The 22,062-nt window shown below is 40.5% G+C and overlaps 1 protein-coding gene across 9 annotated transcripts in view; it reads right to left on the bottom strand.

Moving 5' to 3' along the window:
• PAPPA2 (pappalysin 2) overlaps positions 1-22,062 on the bottom strand; it is a 194,999-nt gene that overhangs the window by 29,270 nt on the left and 143,667 nt on the right. For all 9 annotated transcript variants that reach the window (XM_075182183.1, XM_075182186.1, XM_075182187.1 and 6 more), the window contains 9 exons: positions 19,107-19,235; positions 18,141-18,232; positions 17,848-18,044; positions 15,378-15,467; positions 15,111-15,240; positions 10,607-10,811; positions 9,269-9,407; positions 6,237-6,411; positions 1,687-1,900 (listed from right to left, as the gene is read on the bottom strand). In XM_075182183.1, coding sequence (XP_075038284.1) covers positions 1,687-1,900; positions 6,237-6,411; positions 9,269-9,407; positions 10,607-10,811; positions 15,111-15,240; positions 15,378-15,467; positions 17,848-18,044; positions 18,141-18,232; positions 19,107-19,235 — 1,371 coding nt within the window. The remainder of the gene's footprint in view (positions 1-1,686; positions 1,901-6,236; positions 6,412-9,268; positions 9,408-10,606; positions 10,812-15,110; positions 15,241-15,377; positions 15,468-17,847; positions 18,045-18,140; positions 18,233-19,106; positions 19,236-22,062) is intronic.

Genomic DNA, 22,062 nt, shown 5'->3' with positions numbered 1-22,062 from the left:
CCCCGCTTCCACCACTGTATATATATATATATATATATATATATATATGTATATATATCTATATATATATATATATAATGTAAGTGAATGGCATGTGATAGTGTTACGATGAAGGCGGTAGGAGAAGTGGCGGTATGGCGTACCCCCGTATACACCCCCAATTCTCCTACTACCTTCCTTTACCACTTTGACCACTGCATATATCAGGGGCCGGCTGTCAAACTATAGTCCGGGCTCAGCAGCCTATTAGGAACATTTTAAAGGAAAAAGGTACAGGTAGCCCACTGTGACCCAGCCCAAGGTAGCCCACTATGGGACCGGCCCATCTGACTCCCAACCCAGCCAGCCCCTGGTAGTATACATAACATTTGAATTTGTGACCTGTATACAAGCAATTCCCCTACAGCTTTATGCTTTTATGTTGTCACAACTGCTCTTTTACCTCTAATATCCACATCATTTACAGTAGAGGAGATATCATCCCATGTATATATTCTTTCATTCTTCCTACAGTTACTTCTACATACATAAAACAATCCCAGAAAATGATTTGTCTGTATGTGAGTGCAAATACAGGAACAACATTATATATATATATATATATATATATATATATATATATATATATATTTATTTATATCTTTATTTTTCACTTTTTCCATATTTTTTTTAGTAAAATAGCAGTTACTCCTACATTCATGTTAGTGTACATCTGCTGTACCAGTAAAGCCTTGCATTGGATAACCACTCCAGCTATCAACTGTAAATCATGCTTCCCTGAATGACCGGTAGGCTCCCGTATTCCTCCTGGACTACCGGAAGAGCAGACACTCTTCCCGATCCTGAGTGGAGGTGGGGCTTAACAACGCGATTCCCATATGTAAGCCCCACTCCCGCCGCACAATAGAATCTCTCCCCTCCATTATAATACCAAGACTACGAAGGCCGTAGTGACGTCACATGAGAGCACTCTGACATTTCTATTGTAAATAAACAGTGTTTATATTTGACTGTTGTTTGTAGTTATAGACACTGTTCTGTTCCATTCATGGGAGGTCCATTACAGTAAATAGACCATGAACGGTATATACCCCATACCGCCCCAGCGCTTGTGTTAGTACACGTGCTTGTGCCTGGCTCCTCCAATCAGAATTCAGCACACGTTTCTTTGACATCTGCTTCTCAGCTTCAAAATTTTACTTTTTTTTAATAAAATTTACTTAGAAGAAATAAAGCAGACCAGTATTATACACTGGGCCTATCTTTTTCTATAATACGTCTTCGGCATAATGGAAAGCATTGTGAAAGTGATAAGTTTTAAGTACAAATAAGAATAAATAATAAATAATGACACATAGGCAGCCAGTAGGCTTGGGTGGTAGAAAGGATGAATAATATATTAATATATAAGGGAATGGGTAAAGGTTCTCATTTAGAAATATTCTTTTTGTAAGTGTTAATGTGTTATGAGCCATGCGTGATAACAGTTGGCAGCATGTCAGAGAGAGAACTAGGTTGGGAAGTTTTACATTTAAGAAGAGTGCAAATGGGATAACTAAAGGTGAGAAGGCTTTAGCATAAGAACATGATTATATAATTGCTATGTGAATATGGAACTTCAATTTGACATTACAGCATGAGGTCTGGTGCTTTTTAATACTGATGAAACATATTTTGGTCACTAACCTCCTAGGCCGTCGCTCAGTAGCTTCTGCTACATAGTAGCCTGGCTTACACCTGTATCTGCAGGTTGACCCCACATCCTGGTTACCCAGCATGCAGCGAGGTGTGAGCAGTTTGGCATGGCCAATGGGCGTAGGAGCATCACATTCAATCTTGCAATAGCCTTCGGGGAGAGACCAAAGACCATACCATGTACAGGTCACCCACTGACTCATTCCTGCAACCCAGAGAGAGAAAGAATAATGTTTTATTAATATTATAAGATGTGCAATGTGACTCGCTCACTATGATCCAGGTTATACTGAATGTGTCACATGCCTACTAGCAGGCGCATTGTGTCCTATATTACTGCCCACAACATGTATTATGCAAAGTAAAGTCATTTTTGTGATTTCCTACAAAAATGAAACACCTAGGGCCTGATTCATGAAGCAAAAAATTGAGTAAGCTTTCTGGACAAAAACATTTTGCTATGCATAAGGGGTGCAAATTAGTTTATTGTTTTGCACATAAGGAAAATACTGTCTGTTCTTTTCATGTAGCACACAAATACTCGATAGCTTATTTGTACACTGAAATATAAACTTGATCTAGGACATGCCCTATTCCAACTGTAAATCTGCCCCCACATTTTAAATGTACCTCCCCCTCCAATACAACATGGATTTGTCTGACTTACTTTTGCTTAACTTTCTTCAATGAATCAGGCCCTTAATCATAAGACATTATTTAACGGAGATGCCAACTACACAGCAGCCCTTTGAGTCAATGCTTTAGCCACTGAATATTCAAAGCAATGGCAGGACTACTGCAGTTGCAGGGCATGTGGTGGGTATGGTGTGGCGGAGGTGAGGGGGGCCTGGAGATGGGGAAGGGGGGGGGGTGCATGGGGATGTTGGTCAATCTGCTGCTGAGGCTCCGAGTTTGCTCTTCTAAGCAAGCAGTAAATGTTAGGAACACATCCTAAAACAGCATACCATACCAAACAGTGATCTGAGCGTAAGTGTCTGATATATTATATAGTATACAGTCAGACATGCATATTATACAAGCTGAGTCCAATATATTAAGCCAACGGTGCCAACCACATTATACGTAACCTACTACATTATACCAGCAGTGCCAATCTCAAGTCATGTGCAGCACATAGAGAGCTTTCTACTAAATTCTACTCTCAGAGGACAAAAGAGGAACATTCTGTGGCTCAGGTTAGTGTAGCCTGGCTAGGGTAGGTATGAACTAGGGGATGTGGGCCCCAGGTGCAAAAGTATATTTTGTTCTCCCTTCCCAATCTCAAAAAAAAATAAACAAATAGTTAATAGTACTATTGTTTCCTGATTATTCAGTCCTGTCAGACAGCCCACTGAACAGACATGTCCGAAAAGCCCTATGTGCCTATATGGTGTTTTCCACCCTTGGGCTGTACATGGGCCCTTACAAATTTTTGCTATAGGGCCCACAAGTGTAAATTGATGCCCCTGGTCAAGGAGTGGAGACCACATGCAAACTGTCATAAGCTCCCAAGTCTAGTCATATGGGAAGTGCTCTGTCCGGACAGCTCACATAATACCCCCTACACACATCTCGCTGACCCTTCTCTATCTCTCCATTTGGGCTGGATTACTAGTTAGTACAAGGGGTAAAGGAAAAGCTCCAGCACAGCAGCTCTTACTGGGAGAAATGACACCCAGTGACTGACGGCGTGCAGCGGGCAGCGGATGTCACTTCAGAAAGTGACAGCTGTGTATTAAATTCTATAAACAGCTGCAGCTATAGTTATAAGAGATTGAAGACAGAATAAAAGATGGTCAGGTCGTCAGGGAGCATTTCTTAGTAGCCACGGTGACCAATATTTAGCCAACCCTGATGTACAGACAGGCTGTTTGACCCTTAGTGGTATATTTACTAAACGGCGGGTTTGAAAAACTGGAGATGTTGCCTATAGCAACAGAGGCGAACGCAGGATTTAGAAAGGGGGGGTTTCCGCCCCAACCCTGGGGAAAAAAAAATTAGCAGCTCCATTTCAGCGAGTCTGAATTCTACAGCAGCCGCGGCGCTGTCAAGAAGCATCCGCGGCAGTGCTGTATTATACTACAATACAGCACTGCCGCGGACGCTTCTTTGACAGCGCCGCGGCTGCTGTGGAGTACCATTGGTTCCCGGAGGGGAGGGGTTTCTGGGGAACCAGAAACATCCCCTGCGTGTGCCACTGAGCAACCAATCCGGTTCAAGTTATCATTTATTTAGTATATTCTACAAAATGACAGCTAGAATCTGATTGGTTGCTACAGGCAACATCTCCACTTTTTCAAACCCACAGTTTAGTAAATATACCCCCTAGAGTCATCAAAGCTAGATTGTGTTTTTTATTAAGCATGTGTCCCTCCCCTACCAGGGCTGTTGGAAGCTATGTTGGTGGTCTAAGTGGCACTTACTCTCACTTACAGGTTATCTCACCCTTATTGAGGATCATCAGTGCAGGACAGGCGTTTTATGCTCATCATGTTAAACATTGCATAGACAGCTTTGTTGAAATGCATGAGGTCTCCAAATTGTTGGAATCAGTGCTTTTATGATTTAGAAATCCCAGCTTGAACTACGTTGTAGTGTAAAAGTTAAAATACATGCTTCATTTTTCTGCGCTACTTTTTTTGTGATGCAATCTACAATAAGACAGGTTCTGGATGGCAAAGAGTCTTTACTCTGCATTTCATGTCCTGCCCTCTTTGAAAATGGGTAGGATAATACAGTGCAAGTCACATACAGATTGAGAGATATGTCAAACGCAAATTCAAAATGCAGCAGAATACAGACACTAATGCTAGACACTGTGTGACAGACGCTCAGTGTGAGGGGAATGGGGGGTTACTCTATTATGTATTGTCCTCTGTAGCTGAGGACCTTTAAATAAATTTAATAAACAAAATATAGGTTTTGCAGGGTGTGGTGATTATTTTTTTTTTAAATAGATCCACCAGAAAGGGTTAATCGAGGCTTGCACATTTACATAAGGGAATACAGAACACCAAGTTTCTTTACGGAGTAAGAGGTGTGAAGTAGAGGCAAGCAGGCTAAAGTTAGCTATGGCCTTGATTTAGAAGAGACAGGCGTGTAAGTATATTTATATGTCTAAATTACATTAAATAAATACAAATCAGTAATAAATGGTCCTAATGTCGCATGCATTGCAGTGATCTTCATGACCATGAGAACACAAGTATTTACTATTTACTGTCACTTCTATTGATGGAGAGATTTATTTATTTTTTGAACAGCAATGAAATGTGTTTCACAGACAGTAATAGCACAAGTGCCATCTACAGACTGTGATAAGGTACTGCAACCAGGCTCTGTAAGTAAAACGTAACGTCAGTACAGATATTTTAAATAAAGTCACCTCCCATGACCTGAATGGCGGGGGTTCTAATACTTGAGCTTCCTTGTGAGATTGAGCCTCCACAAGGACCCAATGTGCTGGGCAGTGAAACATCTTCATGACGTCTGCATATGGTCGTTGTTATCTCCCTGCGCTACACTCAGGCAGCCCGTCATCAGACAGGTACACCTGCTGCTGCATTGCTATGAATTAGTGGTGCCAGAGTTTGGGGCAGTGTTAATGTAGAAGAGGTGGGCAGCAGGGAGGGCACAGACTGGTAGTGTCATGGTTCACACACCCATCACTTTACATTCTAGATGAGATCTTGTGCTTCCTGGCTGCTCCTCTTTGTGATAGGCTGGCGCTACTAGTATTGGAAACATAAAGATGGGCCTGCTATGAAGTGCTGAGCTGCCAGAGGTCAGGTATGACACAGTGAAAACTTACTCTACTCTCTTCTATCCCTAAAATGCTCATTTGAAAGTCACCCTGATTGTCAGGTGGGACAGTCCATTCCTTACGCCAGATCACAGTAGTTAGGAATAACCCCACTCTCCCATGTCTTGCTGCTGGCATCATTGTGATTGGCATTCTTATGTTTGTAATTGGCATTTACCCTTAAGATGCCCACACAGCCCACGATTTTCATTTGTGATGGAATCACAACCAATATCACAATTATTACTACGTGAGAGGCACACAATCTAAAATAATATAATCTAATCCAGTGATGGGCAACCGGAAACACATCAGGAGCTGCACCTGCAGCCCTCTAACCTTCATTACCCTTAATCTCAGAAATAAGATAAAACAATAGATTATTTCAAATAAAGACACAGCTATCTGTAATAACATATCAGTAGGCATTTTAAACAAATATTAAAAGCTATAAAAAGAAATGTGACAATTAAGTCGTAAAAGGTTACCCATCCCTGATCTAATACAAATGTTGTTTCAGTAATATGTTGCCCAAGTTTTGTTATTTTGGCAACATTATTTGAGTGTGGGGGCAAATTAAATCATATTATTCATGCTTAAAATCTCAAGTATATCAGATTAGGATTGTTTATCATATACATATTGTTCAATTAAAAGATCTTTTAGAATAAAGTATTTTTAAACATCCCCTTGTAAGATCCGGAACCCATTTCTGTTTTCTGGGAATTGATATATTTACCTTGGAATTTTGCAGGAGGGAGGCAATTGAAGAAGCAGCGTTTCCCTAAGCCTGTCCCATCAGGACAGGTGAAACTGGCATGGAATACAAGTGATGGAGAGGGAGACCCACAATCCAGGAGCTCACAGGTCACAGTCATGCTCCAGTGTCCGGCAGAGCATTTTAGCACTGCATCCTGATTTAAATTACAAAACGGTAAAGTGTAATTAGTAGTGATGAGTGTTAAAAAATTGTATATATCAAAATAAAAGTGTGTTCCAGTCAGACCCAGTTTTGAGGAAAGGTCACACAAAGCTAGCCCCCAGCCTAGGGTGGCAGAAACACAGGGCTAGCCGACTGCCCATTCGTGTTCGGACATAAGTTTGTTTGCATGAAGCATTGTGTGTTTTTTCACACTTTGCATGCTCAGAAATGTACTTGTATTACCAACTACACCAATGTTGGCTAACCTGTGACACGCCAGGTGTTGTTAAACTACAAGACCCAGCATGCTTTGCCAATATATTACAGCTTATTGCCAGAAGGGTATGCTGGGACTTGTAGTTTCACAACACCTGGAGTGTCACAGGTTAGCCAACACTGAACTACATGTATGCGTGCCACTACCTGTCACAGAACATGTATATACAAGAAAGATACACCATAAAAACACACTGTAAGTACAGTACAAATTGAAAGCAGCTATTTGTAGCAATCCATATTTTTAGTAATGATTATACTGTTAAGAGTTGTTCATTTATTATACTGCACATACAATTGTATATGGCAAGTACTGTTTATGCAGAGAGTACTTCCAGCTAGATTCAAATCAGAACACACCTTGAGCTACGCTTCCATTTAAATACAGTCGGAACCGCGCTTAAGTTCCATGCTATTTCCAAACCGCAAGTTGTGTTCGGACTTGAATCGTGCCCATGATGTATAAAGGACAAGGTGGAGGTAAGGACTATAGAAATGTGTGACAATGGGGGTTGGAGGACAAGAACGGGAGCTGGCAGGGCTGTCTTTCCCATTGGGCACGCTGGGCAGGTGCCCGGGGGCCCTCCGGAGGCAGAAAAAAAAAAAACCCTGCAAAAAAAGAAGAAAATACTTACTGTGCTGTCAGCTGGCGATCCGGCTCCCTCCCTGGTCTCCTCCTCCGTCGCGCTGGCAGTGCATGTCGGGCGTGACATCATCACGCCCGCCCGACATCCATTGCGGAGCGCAACGGAGGAGGAGACCAGGGAGGGAGCCGGATCGCCAGCTGACAGCACGGTAAGTATTTTCTTCTTTTTTTGCAGGGTTTTTTTTTTTCTGCCTCCGGAGGGCCCCCTGGGCTGCAGGGCCCATATATATATATATATATAATCATTTTTTTTTTGTATATATAGGGGCCCCGGTGCACTGCTGTGCCTGGGGGCCCAAGAGGTTCTTAAGAGGGCCCTGGGAGCTGGTGGTGACAACCAAAAGGACATAGAGGGATAAAACATTTGAATTCCAGAGCTGGTGTTCATAGAACAGCTTATGTGCTAACATTTTGCTACCGGGCATTGCACATATTTGTATATACTAACCGAAAAGTTGAAGGTAAGAATTTTATTTTATATTACATGAATACTATATTGTGATGTGTATGATAACAATCTGGGCATTGAATGGGGATAACAACTGTGTAAACAGTGCAGACAAGAAGGAAATTGCTTATTTAATGGAGTCACATATTAATGTTTATTTAAGGGGTCTAGGTGGAGTGATGGAGAAGGGCTGTTAACCTTTCACAAAGGCCGTCCACATTTCTGCTGCTCATTCAGACATCTAACATAATGTACGAAATACGGGAATTGGCTTCATGTTTATTTTGTGACCGTTCTAATGCTCTACATGAATATAGGCTCTAGCTGCACTCACTCCAATCCAGAAGTTGGCCAGACACATTGTATTAAATTTGTTGGAATCTATGGGAAGTTTAGACAGATCTGAGAGGCAAAACTATCACTAATTCAGTAGTATGGAGGTGACACAATGTTTTCTGTCTCTTGGTGACCACAAAAACATGAGACAATTTGACAATTGGATTTACGGTCCACCCCAAATGATATCTTGTCCCGGTCAGACCTGGGTTAAATTGGACAATCGTTTTGAGTCGATGAGACAATGAATTTGTGGCCAATAAAATCGATATGTGTGTGTCCAGATTTATACCCAAACACATAAAAGAAAGCTAAATTAAAAGGTGCTTACACCATAATGAAACATGCCTAAAATGTGAGCTGATAAGATATACTAGTTAGGATTATATTTTGCACCTTGGCAAAACCATGTTGCACTGTGGTGGGTGAGTGGAGGACTTTAAAAAGTGCATAGAGATTTAAAGTTAGGGGGCACATCCTAGCTTAACTCTAAACCACAATGTTAAAATAAAGGTGCCCGGTACTTGTGTGATACATGCAAAACTGGGAGTATTTTCCCTGCACCCTTTAGCTGGTTTAGAGGCCAAAAATGCAAATGTACATTAATAGTATTGCAGCCAATCAGCAATTAGCTTTTATTTCAGTAGTACAATTTAGACAATGAAAGGAAATGTCTAACTGTTTGACGTAGATGTAGTTTGCACTTATGAGCAATGTTAATACCCTTATTCTCAATATCAAATTATTTTTATCTAAACTTAACACACAGGTGTACCTCTATACCCCTATACAAAATATATAGAGCAGAAATAATAATTATTTCAAACTGCATCTGATAACAGAGGTGGTTGAAACAAATCTAATTATAAACATACTCATCCTGGTCATCATTATTCTGAAAACATGTCTATTACTTATTTGTAAAAACTTGTAATAAAATGTATATAAAGATAAAGCAGTTATATTCTCTCAGTTCAGTAAGTGGTATATTGGAATAAATATTAACAATTAAAATTGGAGCACTCCAGGTGAGCTTTGTGCTATGGTCTAACAATCTCTTTCACCAAACACAGGTGCCGTAAGCAAGTTGTCAAGCTGTACCATGTCACCATAGATGATTCATGTCTGAGGACCTTCTCTTACCTGAACGATTCTACGTCCTGTCTTGCTGACAGCGTAGAGAACGTGACCCTCGTCACAAGTCACCGAGCACTGGGCTTCTCCGTCCAGATCTATGGAACATTGGGTAGAGCCATGTGCCACGTGCAGTGTGGAGCACGATCTAGAGGATCCATCGGAAGATACATGTCAATCACTAGCAGAATACTTAGTGTGTGTTATCATTTGTTTGTATATTAAATACTCCAGAATTATAATTAGTAATTACAGAGTGTACCTATACCTAGAATGATAAGCAATGTGCACATTGTCTAAAGTTTAAATTAAATGCCCAACTAATCCTATAATACAAGTTGATGAAATAAAAAAAAAAACAGTATTGTAATGCTGGCCACACACAGGGATCTATGCATCAAGCAAAAACTTACTTAAAAGATGCGGAAATGGCTGTTTCCGCATCTTTTAAGTAAGTTAGCTATGTATTAACTGCCTAACAGAGGAGATTTCATATAAATCTCCTCCGTTTAGGCTGACACTGTGCAACATCGCAGTCCCCATAGATTACTACGGGGACTGCGATGTTCTGCAATGCATGAAGCTTTGATAAGCTTCACATTGCAAGGACATCCTGAGATGGCGTTACCTGTCATTTCCTATGGGATCCTGCTGAAGCCTTTCTGGCTTTGCAGAACCCGGTACAGTGGAAGTGCTATGCGCAACTTCCTCGTGTCACCGGAAGCGCTAAGCTGCTGGTAAGCAGGAATAAAGGTTCTCAGTATAGGGGTCACTTCGCTGGGGCTCCCAGAGTAGCCCCGGCATGGTGCATCTAAGCGGTACCTAAATATGCATCACTGCGATGAGCAGCGATGCATATATAGCTGTACCGCATCTTATTGGTGCATAGACCCCACAGAGTGGTGCTATTAATAACTTGTGATTAGACAAAATTCACAGATGTGGTTGTTTAGAAGTCGAGCAGATAGAGAGAATCATAGGAGGACCCATTAAGTATGGCTGGCCGATGTCTCACTGATGCTGTCATCCACTAATCAGATATAAAAACATATCCAAGACAATGCCATTGATGCATATTTAATTATTTATTTATTTTTTTCGGGAAAACAGATTTTTTTGACCTAGATAAACACACAATTGGTGATTTCAAGCCAATTTGATCTGCCATGATTACTGAGAGAAGTGTTCTTCTGACTTATACAAACATTACATAGGTCATTCTGATCCAGGGAGCAATATTATCTACACCCAGGAGTATAGCACTGACATATACAATACATTAGACCACATCACAACCACATAAGTAAAACAGTTACTTGTTTCCCTTTACTGAATCTCATCCTGTACCTGCAATTCTGCCCAATGGACGGCTGATTTGTCCCCATGCCTGGATGGCTGATGTTAGCTGGGGATCTAAGGGCCACTCCAAGCACTCCAATCAATGAGGAGGAGAAAGTTAGTGTGAGTGACACGACTCTGTACATAGGACTCTTGGGACCATAAAGTCCACTTAAAACCACAGGATTCTTCTGACATGAAAGCTCATGAGTTCCTGGAATAAAAATACAATGGTTTTAGCTGGATGTTGAATGTGATGTTTAAAATTCAAAGTAATTCAATGTACACGCTTAGGGTTTAAGTCTGAATAGAGGCAGGTTTTCCTAGTTGACCTAAAATGACCTAAAAAATAATGCTCTGACCAACATAGACTAGGGCTGGACATATTTCTCTAAACATAGGAGCCAGTAATTGTGAGTTCGGTTGTGGTGCTTGGTTCCCTATATATTTACACCTTTGGGGACATTTAATAAAAGGCGACTGGCCACAATTGCCATACATGCGTAAAATATAAAGGGAGACACGTTGGAAACGTTGAAAGTATAGATGCCCAATTAGCAAGAGGTCATGTAAAATTCAGGTTGTTCTGCGGGGGATTAAAGGCTGTGTGTCAAATCGGGTAATGTTCCATCTCCACCCCTCACTGCTCATCTAAATATACCATGGGTGCAGCGTAATGCTCATTCCTAGCCAGCATACATCAAGGATCCGCCCGACTACTCCCATCAGGAGGAGCTAAATTTTGCACCACTACAAACAATGCCATATTCTTACCCATTGAAATAAGCTCAATAGCGCAAAAACAGGCATATGACGTCACAAAGCGGCATTGGCATTTGCGGGTATGCAGTTTTGCAGTTGGTAAATAACCATTGTGACCTTGTGATTTTAAGGAAATGTTATTTCCTCTTCTCCCAAAAAAAAAAATTCTGTTTGTATATTCTCTAGTTTGGTAATATTTTACAACGAGTACATGATACATTTATGTCAGATCCACAATGAAGGCTGATACAGTATGATTTATTGTGTGCATCTAATGATATTGATTTCATTTTTAGAGAGTAAGACAGCTTGGCATGTAGAAAGGAAAAACGATGAATAATTACTTTTGTTTTAGAACAGTAAACATGAGGATCTACGATATCTAACAGGATAACTGTATTGTCATGAATATTTCTTGGTAAATCCTTCATGTTGCTCTGAAAATCCTTAGCAATCGGATTAGAACAATAACAGCAACTGCACATGGGACTGAAGAAAACAATCAAAGAATCAAGAATCCAGATATTACAAAATTAAATAGCCTAATTACAAAAAAATCTAGTTTGCCATTTAGTGCACCGGTAGGCTACCTGTGGCTCTCCAGCTGCTGTATAAACACAAGTCTCCACATGTACTGTCAGCTAGCTAGGAGGGTTGTCCAAGTCTGTTTTAGTGCATAATATGTTGGCTGTGGTAGATGGTTCTCACTCAACGCCAGCTCATAGGTTGCATTAGTATAATATTTCCATCAAGGCAAGATATCCTTTGTTGAAGAGTCCTCTGAGCCGGCAACAACCAACATTTTTTTAAAAATGTATTTGCAATCGTTAAACTACTTTATGTATCTTACTTATATTACATTATATTAGCACCATGTTGTCCATAATTGTCTGTAGAACCAGTGGTGCCCGACCTGTGAGTCAGGACCCCAATTAGGGGCCCAGAATCTGTTTTGATGGTACCCTGATAGTCATTATTCACTATATTCAACATGTCGCAGTGATACAATTGTTTTATTGTAGATGTAAGGTCCACGCTACTTCATTAGACTCTGTAGATAACTCAGCCATTTATCATCATTCTCATCATCATCACCATTTATTTATATAGCGCCACTAATTCCGCAGCGCTGTACAGAGAACTCACTCACATCAGTCCCTGCCCCGTTGGGGCTTACAGTCTAAATTCCCTAACATACACACACACAGACAGACAGACACACATAGTAGGGTAAATTTTCCAGCAGCCAATTAACCTACCAGTATGTTTTTGGAGTTTGGGAGGAAACTGAAGCACCCGGAGGAAACCCACGCAAACACGGGGAGGACATACAAACTCCTCACAGATAAGGCCATGGTTGGGAATTGAACTCATGACCCCAGTGCTGTAAGGCAGAAGTGCTAACCACTTAGCCACCGTGCTGCCCCATATACAGACCAACAGTGGTCAGCGTGACAGTAAAATATAGGCAACAGAATGGAATCCACCAAATACTGCTCATATTATTTTAAGGGAAAACATGTATTTTTTTATTCATTTTTAAAAAAATATCAACTACTGAATTTACATTACTTTAAGAAGGTAAAACATAGTCGTAAAAATTACCTATATTTACGTCATTGACGGTTCAAATTGTAAACCTCATATTTCCCCTGTCCCTGATTAGCCGAAAGTCAGCGAGTCCGGCCACTTAGACTTACCAAGGTACAGCTTTACCCATGGGACAATAGAATTTGATTGTATAAATACTGTCATCTCCTACTTTGCACATTGCCTGTGAGAGATCCCAGAAAGGAATGGTTTGTTTGTTAAAGGAGGTGGAAGACGTTGTATTAAAACAGGCCAGAAATACCTTTCAAACTTAAGGTTAACAATTTAACTGGTTTTGGACCCATCCATCTTAAAGATAATTTCTTGGGCCGGTAGGAAAATATGACACAGTTGAGCTTAAAGTCCATTTACAGGTTTACAGAATATTTCCCACTATATCTGCATAGTGCTGTACTGCGTATTTCTGTCACCTGTCTGCTACGTATTATATTTATTTAGAAATCCTAGTAAGCACTAGACGTAATACTGGTGGACCATTCGTAACTCCTTATATATCTATATACCAGTTTCTATAACTCAACAAATTTGGCAAAATGTTCACTACCTAATTGCAAACGAGTTGCTGGACTTAAAATCACATTCCATGAACAGATGTCTCCCAATGTTAGCTCTTTACCGACAATGACACTGCGCTTTGTTATTGGCTTTATATCTACAAACACCTTCACGAGTTGTTAAATAATAACTAAACATGTGACACTAATCAAACTGAAATAGCTCCACCAGATGGGATGACTTAATCATTAAAAATATCAGAGTTCATGCTGTAGCATCGATGACACGGAGACTGTGCGGGGCCTAGGAGGTTGCTAAGCAACCACTGGGCCTTACGTTTTACCTCAGGGTTGCAACCCTGGAAATATTTTTATTACTGATTTATGTAAGACCTATTTATCGAAAGAAAAACTGATTCTCTTGTTTATTAAAGCAATGAGAACATTAAATCATTGTGGTTCTGGCCAGTCGGATTTTTCAATTTGTAATAGGATTGATTTTGCCTATTATTTTGTTAAGTCGCGCAAAGCCCCGTCTCCAGTCATTGCTGCTGATGGTGTGCACAAATAAGACCTAGGGCTAGATTTACTAAACTGCGGGTTTGAAAAAGTGGAGATGTTGCCTATAGCAACCAATCAGATTCTAGCTGTCAATCATTTAGTGTGTTCTACAAAATGACAGCAAGAATCTGATTGGTTGCTATAGGCAACATCTCCACTTTTTTTAAAACCCGCAGTTTAGTAAATATACCCCCTGGTCTATTGTCTAGTCAGGCATTTTTGTCAACTAATTTCTGAGCCCCGGACACCTCAGCCGGCAGCACTAACCTCTCTTAAATACCAGATCGCATGACCGCCATCCTTAGATCTGGTCTGAATTTGATAACTTCTCATCCACAACATCTGGAGCATGATCTGACAACCCCTTATTCTTACTTGAATTCAGAGTGCTCTGCTTTGAGCTGGTCATTGGGACTACACAGCCGATTGGGTGCCCATCCTGCTGACTGAGACTTCAGAACACTTGTCTCCTTTATTTTTCCCTTTATCCCACTTAATTCCCTGTGATGTGTTTCCAGAACGGGCTATGCGGCAATGTAACATCACTATTCTCCTTGCACCCCGTATAGGTGCACATGATGTTCGGGCATCCGTAAATAAGAGCAGACGGACATTGCGATGTATTACATATAATTCAGGAAATGTCAAAAAATCACTAAATATTGAATTAGTTATTTATCTCAATTATATTACTGGTTATTCTGTAACGTTAAAAAAATGACTAATACTCCCTTACTACCTTGATTTACCCCCTCCCCCCCTGCTCCCTCTATATCACTCCATACCCCTCCCCCCTTGTGATAGTTCCTTATATTCCCTTCCCTGTTTCCTTTATAAAACCTACATTTCAAGAACAGACACTGCAAATACATCTTTTCTTTGAACATGAAGTTATTTTTATCTTGTTCAGTTCATATAGGTACATGCGGGACGTGCTGTGTTGGCATCTTGAAATACAAAATCATTGCTTAATTTTTTTTTTAGATAATTTTACTGAGAGTCAGAAAACGTATCTGGAGCAACAATACTTCTTACTATAAAGTGAAATTGTTGAATGAATTGTGATTTCTATCGACTTTCCTTACCCAGTGAATGGTTCTGCCCAGACACATCGGTCAGATGAGAGGTGACCTTTGGGGTGCTGTTGGGAAGGCGGCCATCGGACGACAGGTACAAGAGGAATGAATCTGCAAGACTGGGGTTATCAAAGCTGACCTAAGTGAAGGTGCAGTAACAATGAGAAACAGTTAACATATGTAAATCACCATCTATCCCTTTGTCTAATATTTTGACAGTTTTATTATTTTAGCCAGACGTACTGTTCAAGAGATGACAAATAAGAGGAATATTACCTTTAACCATACACGTTGTTCCAAAAACACATTACAGGGGGACCACGAAAACAGATGGGTTCTTGATGCCCCATTGAAGGGCAGGCAGCTCTACAAGCAAAAGACAAGATATGTCTATGAAGATCATCTTTCTTCCAACTCACATAAATGCCAATATTTAAAATTTATTCCCAGGGACTCTTTCCTGCTGAATAGGTTCATCTAAGCACATCGGACCTAATTCAGACATATGTCCACTGGTGTAGTGTATCTTGCATGTAAAAGCTCTGCTAAGCCAATGCTCAGCCAATGAACGCAATGAACTTGCCTTACGCCAATGAACGCAATTACATGCAATTCACCTCTGAACACAAATGAGACTTCAGTCAACCTATGTCTTGAAGGGTGTAACGGGGGAGAGAAGGTGGGGACTTCCCCTTTTGACCCTCATTCTATAATTCTGATGTCATTGAATCGGCCTAGTACATTGACATGTATGTAGTATGTTAGGCCATGATTGGAGGATGCATGAGAATTTTGTCATGGTGCTCGGATTTCATGGTGTTAGCTGATCCATCTCCGCCAAGGTAATGTGCGGCCCTGTAGACGGACCAAGGGCCACTATTGAGGCACTTCAACATGTTTCCCACCACCCAGACACCAGCGCATTAAAATACCCATTTCTGAAATTGATTGTTTTGCTTTATAACTTGTTCTCTTTAATAAATCCCCAATTCGCAAAGAACCAGAAAGGATACTGTAGTTAGAGTTACAGCCAACACACAGGTTAAGAGGAACTCCTAGCGAGGATATTTTCAGGGACAAATCATTAAAATGTCGGACTGTCCCTCAAAACGAGCTATAGACGGCAACAATGATTCCTGGCTACAGATTTGAAAGTAAAACAACAGTTTCGGCAGGCGGTGTATGTAACACACCAAAAAATATACCAAAACAATCACCGTAGTTTGTCAACCTGCAGTCAGAGGAATGGCCAGGAAACACTGTTGCGTTGCCGATCGCCTCTGGATGTTATAGAAGTTAAACTTAATCAATGTGCTGTGAAGTAGCTTTAAAATATAGTGTCGACGAATGCTGCAGACGTGATAAACTTATGACACAAACTAAGAGCTGTAACGTAGAGCACATGTGGTGATAAACGTTCTGCCATGTTGGATCCAGCAGTGTGGCATTAGCAGCTTAAAAATAACTTGATGTGATTCCCCCTGAAAATAAGATGTTTGTTGTCAGAGCAACGTCACAGACATTTTCACTTTCTGCTTGAAAACATGTAGGCGAAAATCCATGTATGTCACATGTCAGCACTGAAAACCATCATCACAGTTTTAGATCTGCCAGATGTAGCACCAATTATATATGTTGACATTCTCATAGTGATGTTAGGAATATACTTGTAGGAATCTTATAGGTGGGAATAATTTCTATGAGTTTATTTTGAGGAATAAATAGAATTTCGACAATGATTCCACATAACAAAAAAACTATATTATTATTATTATTATTACACAGCAATTTTCTATCTGGCTTTCACAGGTGTTGACAGCTATGATGAGCTATGACAATTTTTTTCAAAATAAATAGTTTGTGCCCTCTGAGCTGCGAAACAGACTATTCAAGTTATTAAATAAGAAACCTACTTACCTGGATGTTACAGCGTTAATATATGTGCTCAGACCTTGTTCTTTTAAACAATTATGGCACGTAATTAAGGCTATGAAGGTTTAACAAAAGACTGGAGATTGCAAACAAAAAAAAGTATGATAGACAGTAACAGCACTGTGAGTGCACCAATAAGTCAGAATATTGAAACACATTCTATTCCATTTAAGTTCTGTAAACTATGCCCCTGTGACAGCTTGATGTATGTTGTATGGAAGCTGTCCATCTTTATAGATTAATGCTTTAATAAAATATACATTTCATAGGAAATATCGTACCCCCCAAGTATTAAAGAGCCATTTTTAGTTCTTACTTAGCACCTCGCTAAGCAGCTTTTACAGGGGACTGCATTGAAGATTTGGCAAATTTGTTTGTTGGGTTGTGTGTCTTTCAAGCTCCTTTCATCACTGGGCTCTATAGGCTGTCCTCAATCAAATGACTACCTGTCCAATCCAGCCTTGCTCCTGGGGTATCTCTGCTCAGTCACAATACGAAGGCCATCATCAAGCTAACAAGGTGGGCACAGACAACTGCTCCCGTTTCTCTGAAACCAGTAAATTAGTTGCCTGACCTCAAGTGCTGGGAACTGTTATCAGCCATATCCATGTCAGAGCACATGAGTCGCTGTGCACCCAGTAACTATCAGGAGGAGGACACAATTTAACTCACATTTGGCGTTAAAAAAAAAAAAAAAAAAAAGATAATATTAGGGCATAATTATCTTTTACACTTAAATCTTTCACAAATTGTCAGGACTATCCTTTAGGAGTGAATAGAGGAGACCTTTAAAACACCAATCAGACATTATTACCTTTCGCTTGGGCTCTCCAATCACAGCAGAAACTGGACACTTTCTGGGGTCCTCATGTGAAGCAACAGCCTGACTCGCCCATTGATCAATGTATTTCTGTGATGTTTCCCCACCACAGTTAGCAGACACCCCAATGCTGTCATCGGGGAGATCACTGGCATCGTCCTCACTGGGTGCATAGCATAGACTAGGCTCTCCTGCCAATACACAAGACTCTATGTCAATAAAGTAGACATTATATATCTCAGAACGTTCTCTTGTAACGCTCATCTGCAAGAAGACAAAACACGCACCTCTGCAGATGTAGTTTTCTTCCAGTTGACACCGTTGAGAACAGCCATCCTCATTATGCAGAGCTCCATCATCACATTGCTCTCCTAGTTCTCTGCAGTTGCAAAATGTACAACTGTTAACGATTGAAACTGTCTGTACATACGGTTACTGTAGACCTCTAATAATAACAGATGGAATGACATGGTTTACATCATTTTCTATACTGCAAATGATGCTTTTCCTATTCTACTCCTTTTTAATTCATAGTTGATAAGAGGATCTTGGGCCACTGTTCATTTTTTCTGCCCTTTAATGGTTTTAATTATTCAATGATTTGCAGAGAACTGCAGCAGGGTTGAAACAAATTAAAAAAAACTAACAGTAGTACGGACTTCCTGCCAAGTTCTTCTGTGCTGAGTGGGGGAAGGGGGGTGAGAGGCGAGACTGCTATGCTTTCAAATGAAAAGGATACATCAGCTGGAATATCCAGCTCACAAGTAGATAGGTTAGCTGTATGTTCAGTTTTCCACCAGAAGGTGACAAACCAGAGAATCACGAAAATAAATTCTATGGCGTTCCCTTCTAAGTAATATGGGTCGTCATCATTTAGGGTTAGTAGCAAATCCAGCTATAGGGTTTAAATTTATACCTGGACAAACCATGTTGAGATGCAAGGGGTGCAATTTTGCAAGGAGATGCTGATTTTTTTTTTTTTGCATGCATGGAAAATATTGATTTTGCATGCAGCACACAAATACTGGCCAGTTTTATTTTAGTACTGCGATTTATTGTTGAGATAGGAAGTGCTGATGTCCCAACTCCAAATCTGACGTCTCGTTTTACATTTGCACCCCCCCCCCCATACCCCTCCTGAAGCACATGTGGTCTAGTACAAATGACAGATACATCAGATGAACACAGACAGCGCCTCTTGTCCTAGGCACATCTAAAATGTAAGTTTCCCCTATCCCCCTCTTCTGACTTACTCATTAACCTCTCCATCTCCGCAGAAAGGGACACCATGTGTGTGAGTCAATGGAGGTGAAGACTCTCCTATTGTTGTCCCGGCAATCACCTGCACCTGATACTGATATTTCTGGCCCAGTGTCACTTCCCTGAACAGATGAGACAAACATATACAGGTTAACAGAAAGGCCAGGTTTAGTGAAACTCAATGGACACTTCACAGCACTCAGTGAGAAGTGGCACAAATGTTACCAGTACTGAAAAAATGGCAAGTCTGCACACACAGAGAGAGAGAAGAAAGTTCCCCGATGAATAGATATATTACAGAATTGCAGGAAAGTACAAACAGCCACCTATTATATATATATATTAGGTTTTTTTTATTAAAAAAAAAAAAGATATAATTCATCCACTACTGAAACTATAATTCAATCCACCACCATCTTATCTGTAGGATGTGATCTTACAATATCCCTCCGGATCTCCTTTTTATATAACTCTTTTCTTTGAAGGAAAGACCTGAGAAGAGAAGACATTTAAAGGTAAGACCTGAGAAGAGAAGACCTTTGCCCCAATTGGACACATACAACGGCACTGGTCTCTGCCTATGGAGATGCTACTGCTGCTAATGTTGCAAGTGGTAATCTTGCCAATGTTTGGATGTACATCAATATTTGTGGCATAAATATATGCATTTCTGATCTCCGCATGCATATTTTATACTTGCCAACCTTTTCAAGTTGGCCTCCAGGAGCTCTGGGGGAAGCATGTGGGAGGCATGGCTTGACAAATCGCGTCCTTTAGGCCCTGCCCCCCTGCCATGAAATGCCAAAATTCCTGGCATTACATAGCGGAGGCTGTGCCTAACGCCGTGATCGCATCATTATGCTCCGCCTCATAATGATCCGGGAGGATGCCTACACTTCCGGGAGTCCGGGAGGACTCCCTGAAATTCAGAGGCCTCCCTGTAATTACTGGAGAGTAGGTAAATATGTGTTTATTTAGATTTGTGTCTATTTTAGACTTGCATGCCCATACACCCGGAGAGGAAGAACGGGGCCAGGCAAGAGTAAGTTGAGCACATATAAGTGTAGCACGCCCCATGGAGATACAACCTAAGGAGACTTGGACGCGTTCCCAGATACACCTCTTAGAAGGGTAATCTTTTGTGGGTACTGGAGGCCTGATGTAAAGATATGTGATGATGATGAAGATGATGATAACTACAGCAGCACTATCCAGCTACTTCCGATTGGCTGTTTACGTATTAGCCCCTCCAGTTGATAGTTCTTCATTCATTAATGGTGCGGCTATATTATATCAAGTTGCGGCTGTCTATTCTAATTTCTTATTTGCCCCTTTCATTTGGAATACTAAAGAAAAAAAAATCTCTTTGAATTTATAAAGCAGTAAACAATGGATGTGGGGTGTTGGTATTTCATCACATTCTAAGTGGAAAATGTGAATTTGGCATTTATTAATTACAATATTCTCTCTTGTGTATATGACACCTCATTATATTATATTGTGTACAAATAGGGAAATGCGACTTTCAAGCACCATCTCTGTGGTGCGGCAAAGTATACGCATCTGTACGCTTGGCGCAGACTGCTGTGTTCTATGCTAGACGTATCTTGAGATACATGTAACTAAAGTACACCTAACTGCCACGGAATTTCATGTATATTTGGGGTACAAAATAGATCAAACTCTAAATGTGTTGAGGAGGAAGGCTGAAGTTAGGAACAAATAGGCTGTAGGCAGAAAAAAAACTGCCCCCAGTGTTCAGCTCGACTCTAATTAAATCATATCACAACTTAACAGATTGCAAACTAAAAAATAGAAACCACTGACTAAAAGTATATAAAATTCTCAAATACAATTAGGCCCATTTGAAATTTACATTACAATCAGTAAAAACTTTGGCCCCCGGAGGGTGAGGGGTGGGGGCAGGGCTAATGTACCCTCCCCTGTTTCAGTTTGGCGAATAGAAGCCTATCGGATAACTGGCAACAAAACTGTGGCCCAGAGGCTCTTGGGACGCCGTGGTGAGTCAATATGCCACGCGTGCTCAGGGCTGATTGGCTCTTTGTCTCTCTGACTGCCTGGCTTGTTTTACAGAATGTTCTCTGGCATCACTGCACAACATTCCTGTGGAACTTCCAAAATAGAAAGTCTTTAATATCTACTACAGGCTGCACTGGTGCTTCCATGAGTATTGCTCACATTTTGTACCAAGGCCCGGGAATATTGAGCTACGCCACAGGCTATAAATTACATTTCATCTAACAAGAGCGATTTTATTGCAAATCAGATGGATGGGTATAACAAGAAATGACTGACCTCTATCTAATTCTTCTCCCCATCTCAGACCCGTTAAGCTACATTATAAAGTCACACATATACCAAGAGTTGTTCAAACCCAAACCACCACTTAACAGTGCAATGAAGCAATGATAGCTGAACTAGATACACATTCCTTTGATTATCAGCGGCTGGATAAATCAGTATGTAGCTAGACTAAGTCTATTAGAGGCATATGATTTTGGCTATTTGGAGGGCCATACAGTCATGACAATATCATATGTCTCTGGTAATTTCTTACCCTGATAATGTCAATACCTCTTATCTTGTTCTTTATGCTTGAAGATCCTTTTTTTATAAGCAGTTTAATTTAATATTCATTGAAGCGGCATATTTAAAACTCAATAAAGTTACATTATGATCACGTTCAGTAGGCATGTCATGTGTTGAAGGTGGGACTACTAAAATGCTTGGTTAATCTACAGTGCCTGGTATGTGCATGAATGTAACTCCCCAAAGGCAAAGTGCACACAAAGCCCTATAATGTTTATATTTGTACGGGCACTTCCAAAGACAAAAGACACCGAAGAGAGTTGTGCTGTGGCCTCTTCAATGGTGTCAAGTTATAAAACAGAAAGTAAAACAATACCCTAACTTGTGGTTATGCTGTAA

The sequence above is a fragment of the Mixophyes fleayi genome, chromosome 8, assembly GCF_038048845.1.
Source record: "Mixophyes fleayi isolate aMixFle1 chromosome 8, aMixFle1.hap1, whole genome shotgun sequence".
Classification (NCBI taxonomy): domain Eukaryota; kingdom Metazoa; phylum Chordata; class Amphibia; order Anura; family Limnodynastidae; genus Mixophyes; species Mixophyes fleayi.
The sequence above is the reverse complement of the archived record's forward strand: the minus strand, read 5'-3'. Positions and strand labels throughout refer to the sequence as shown.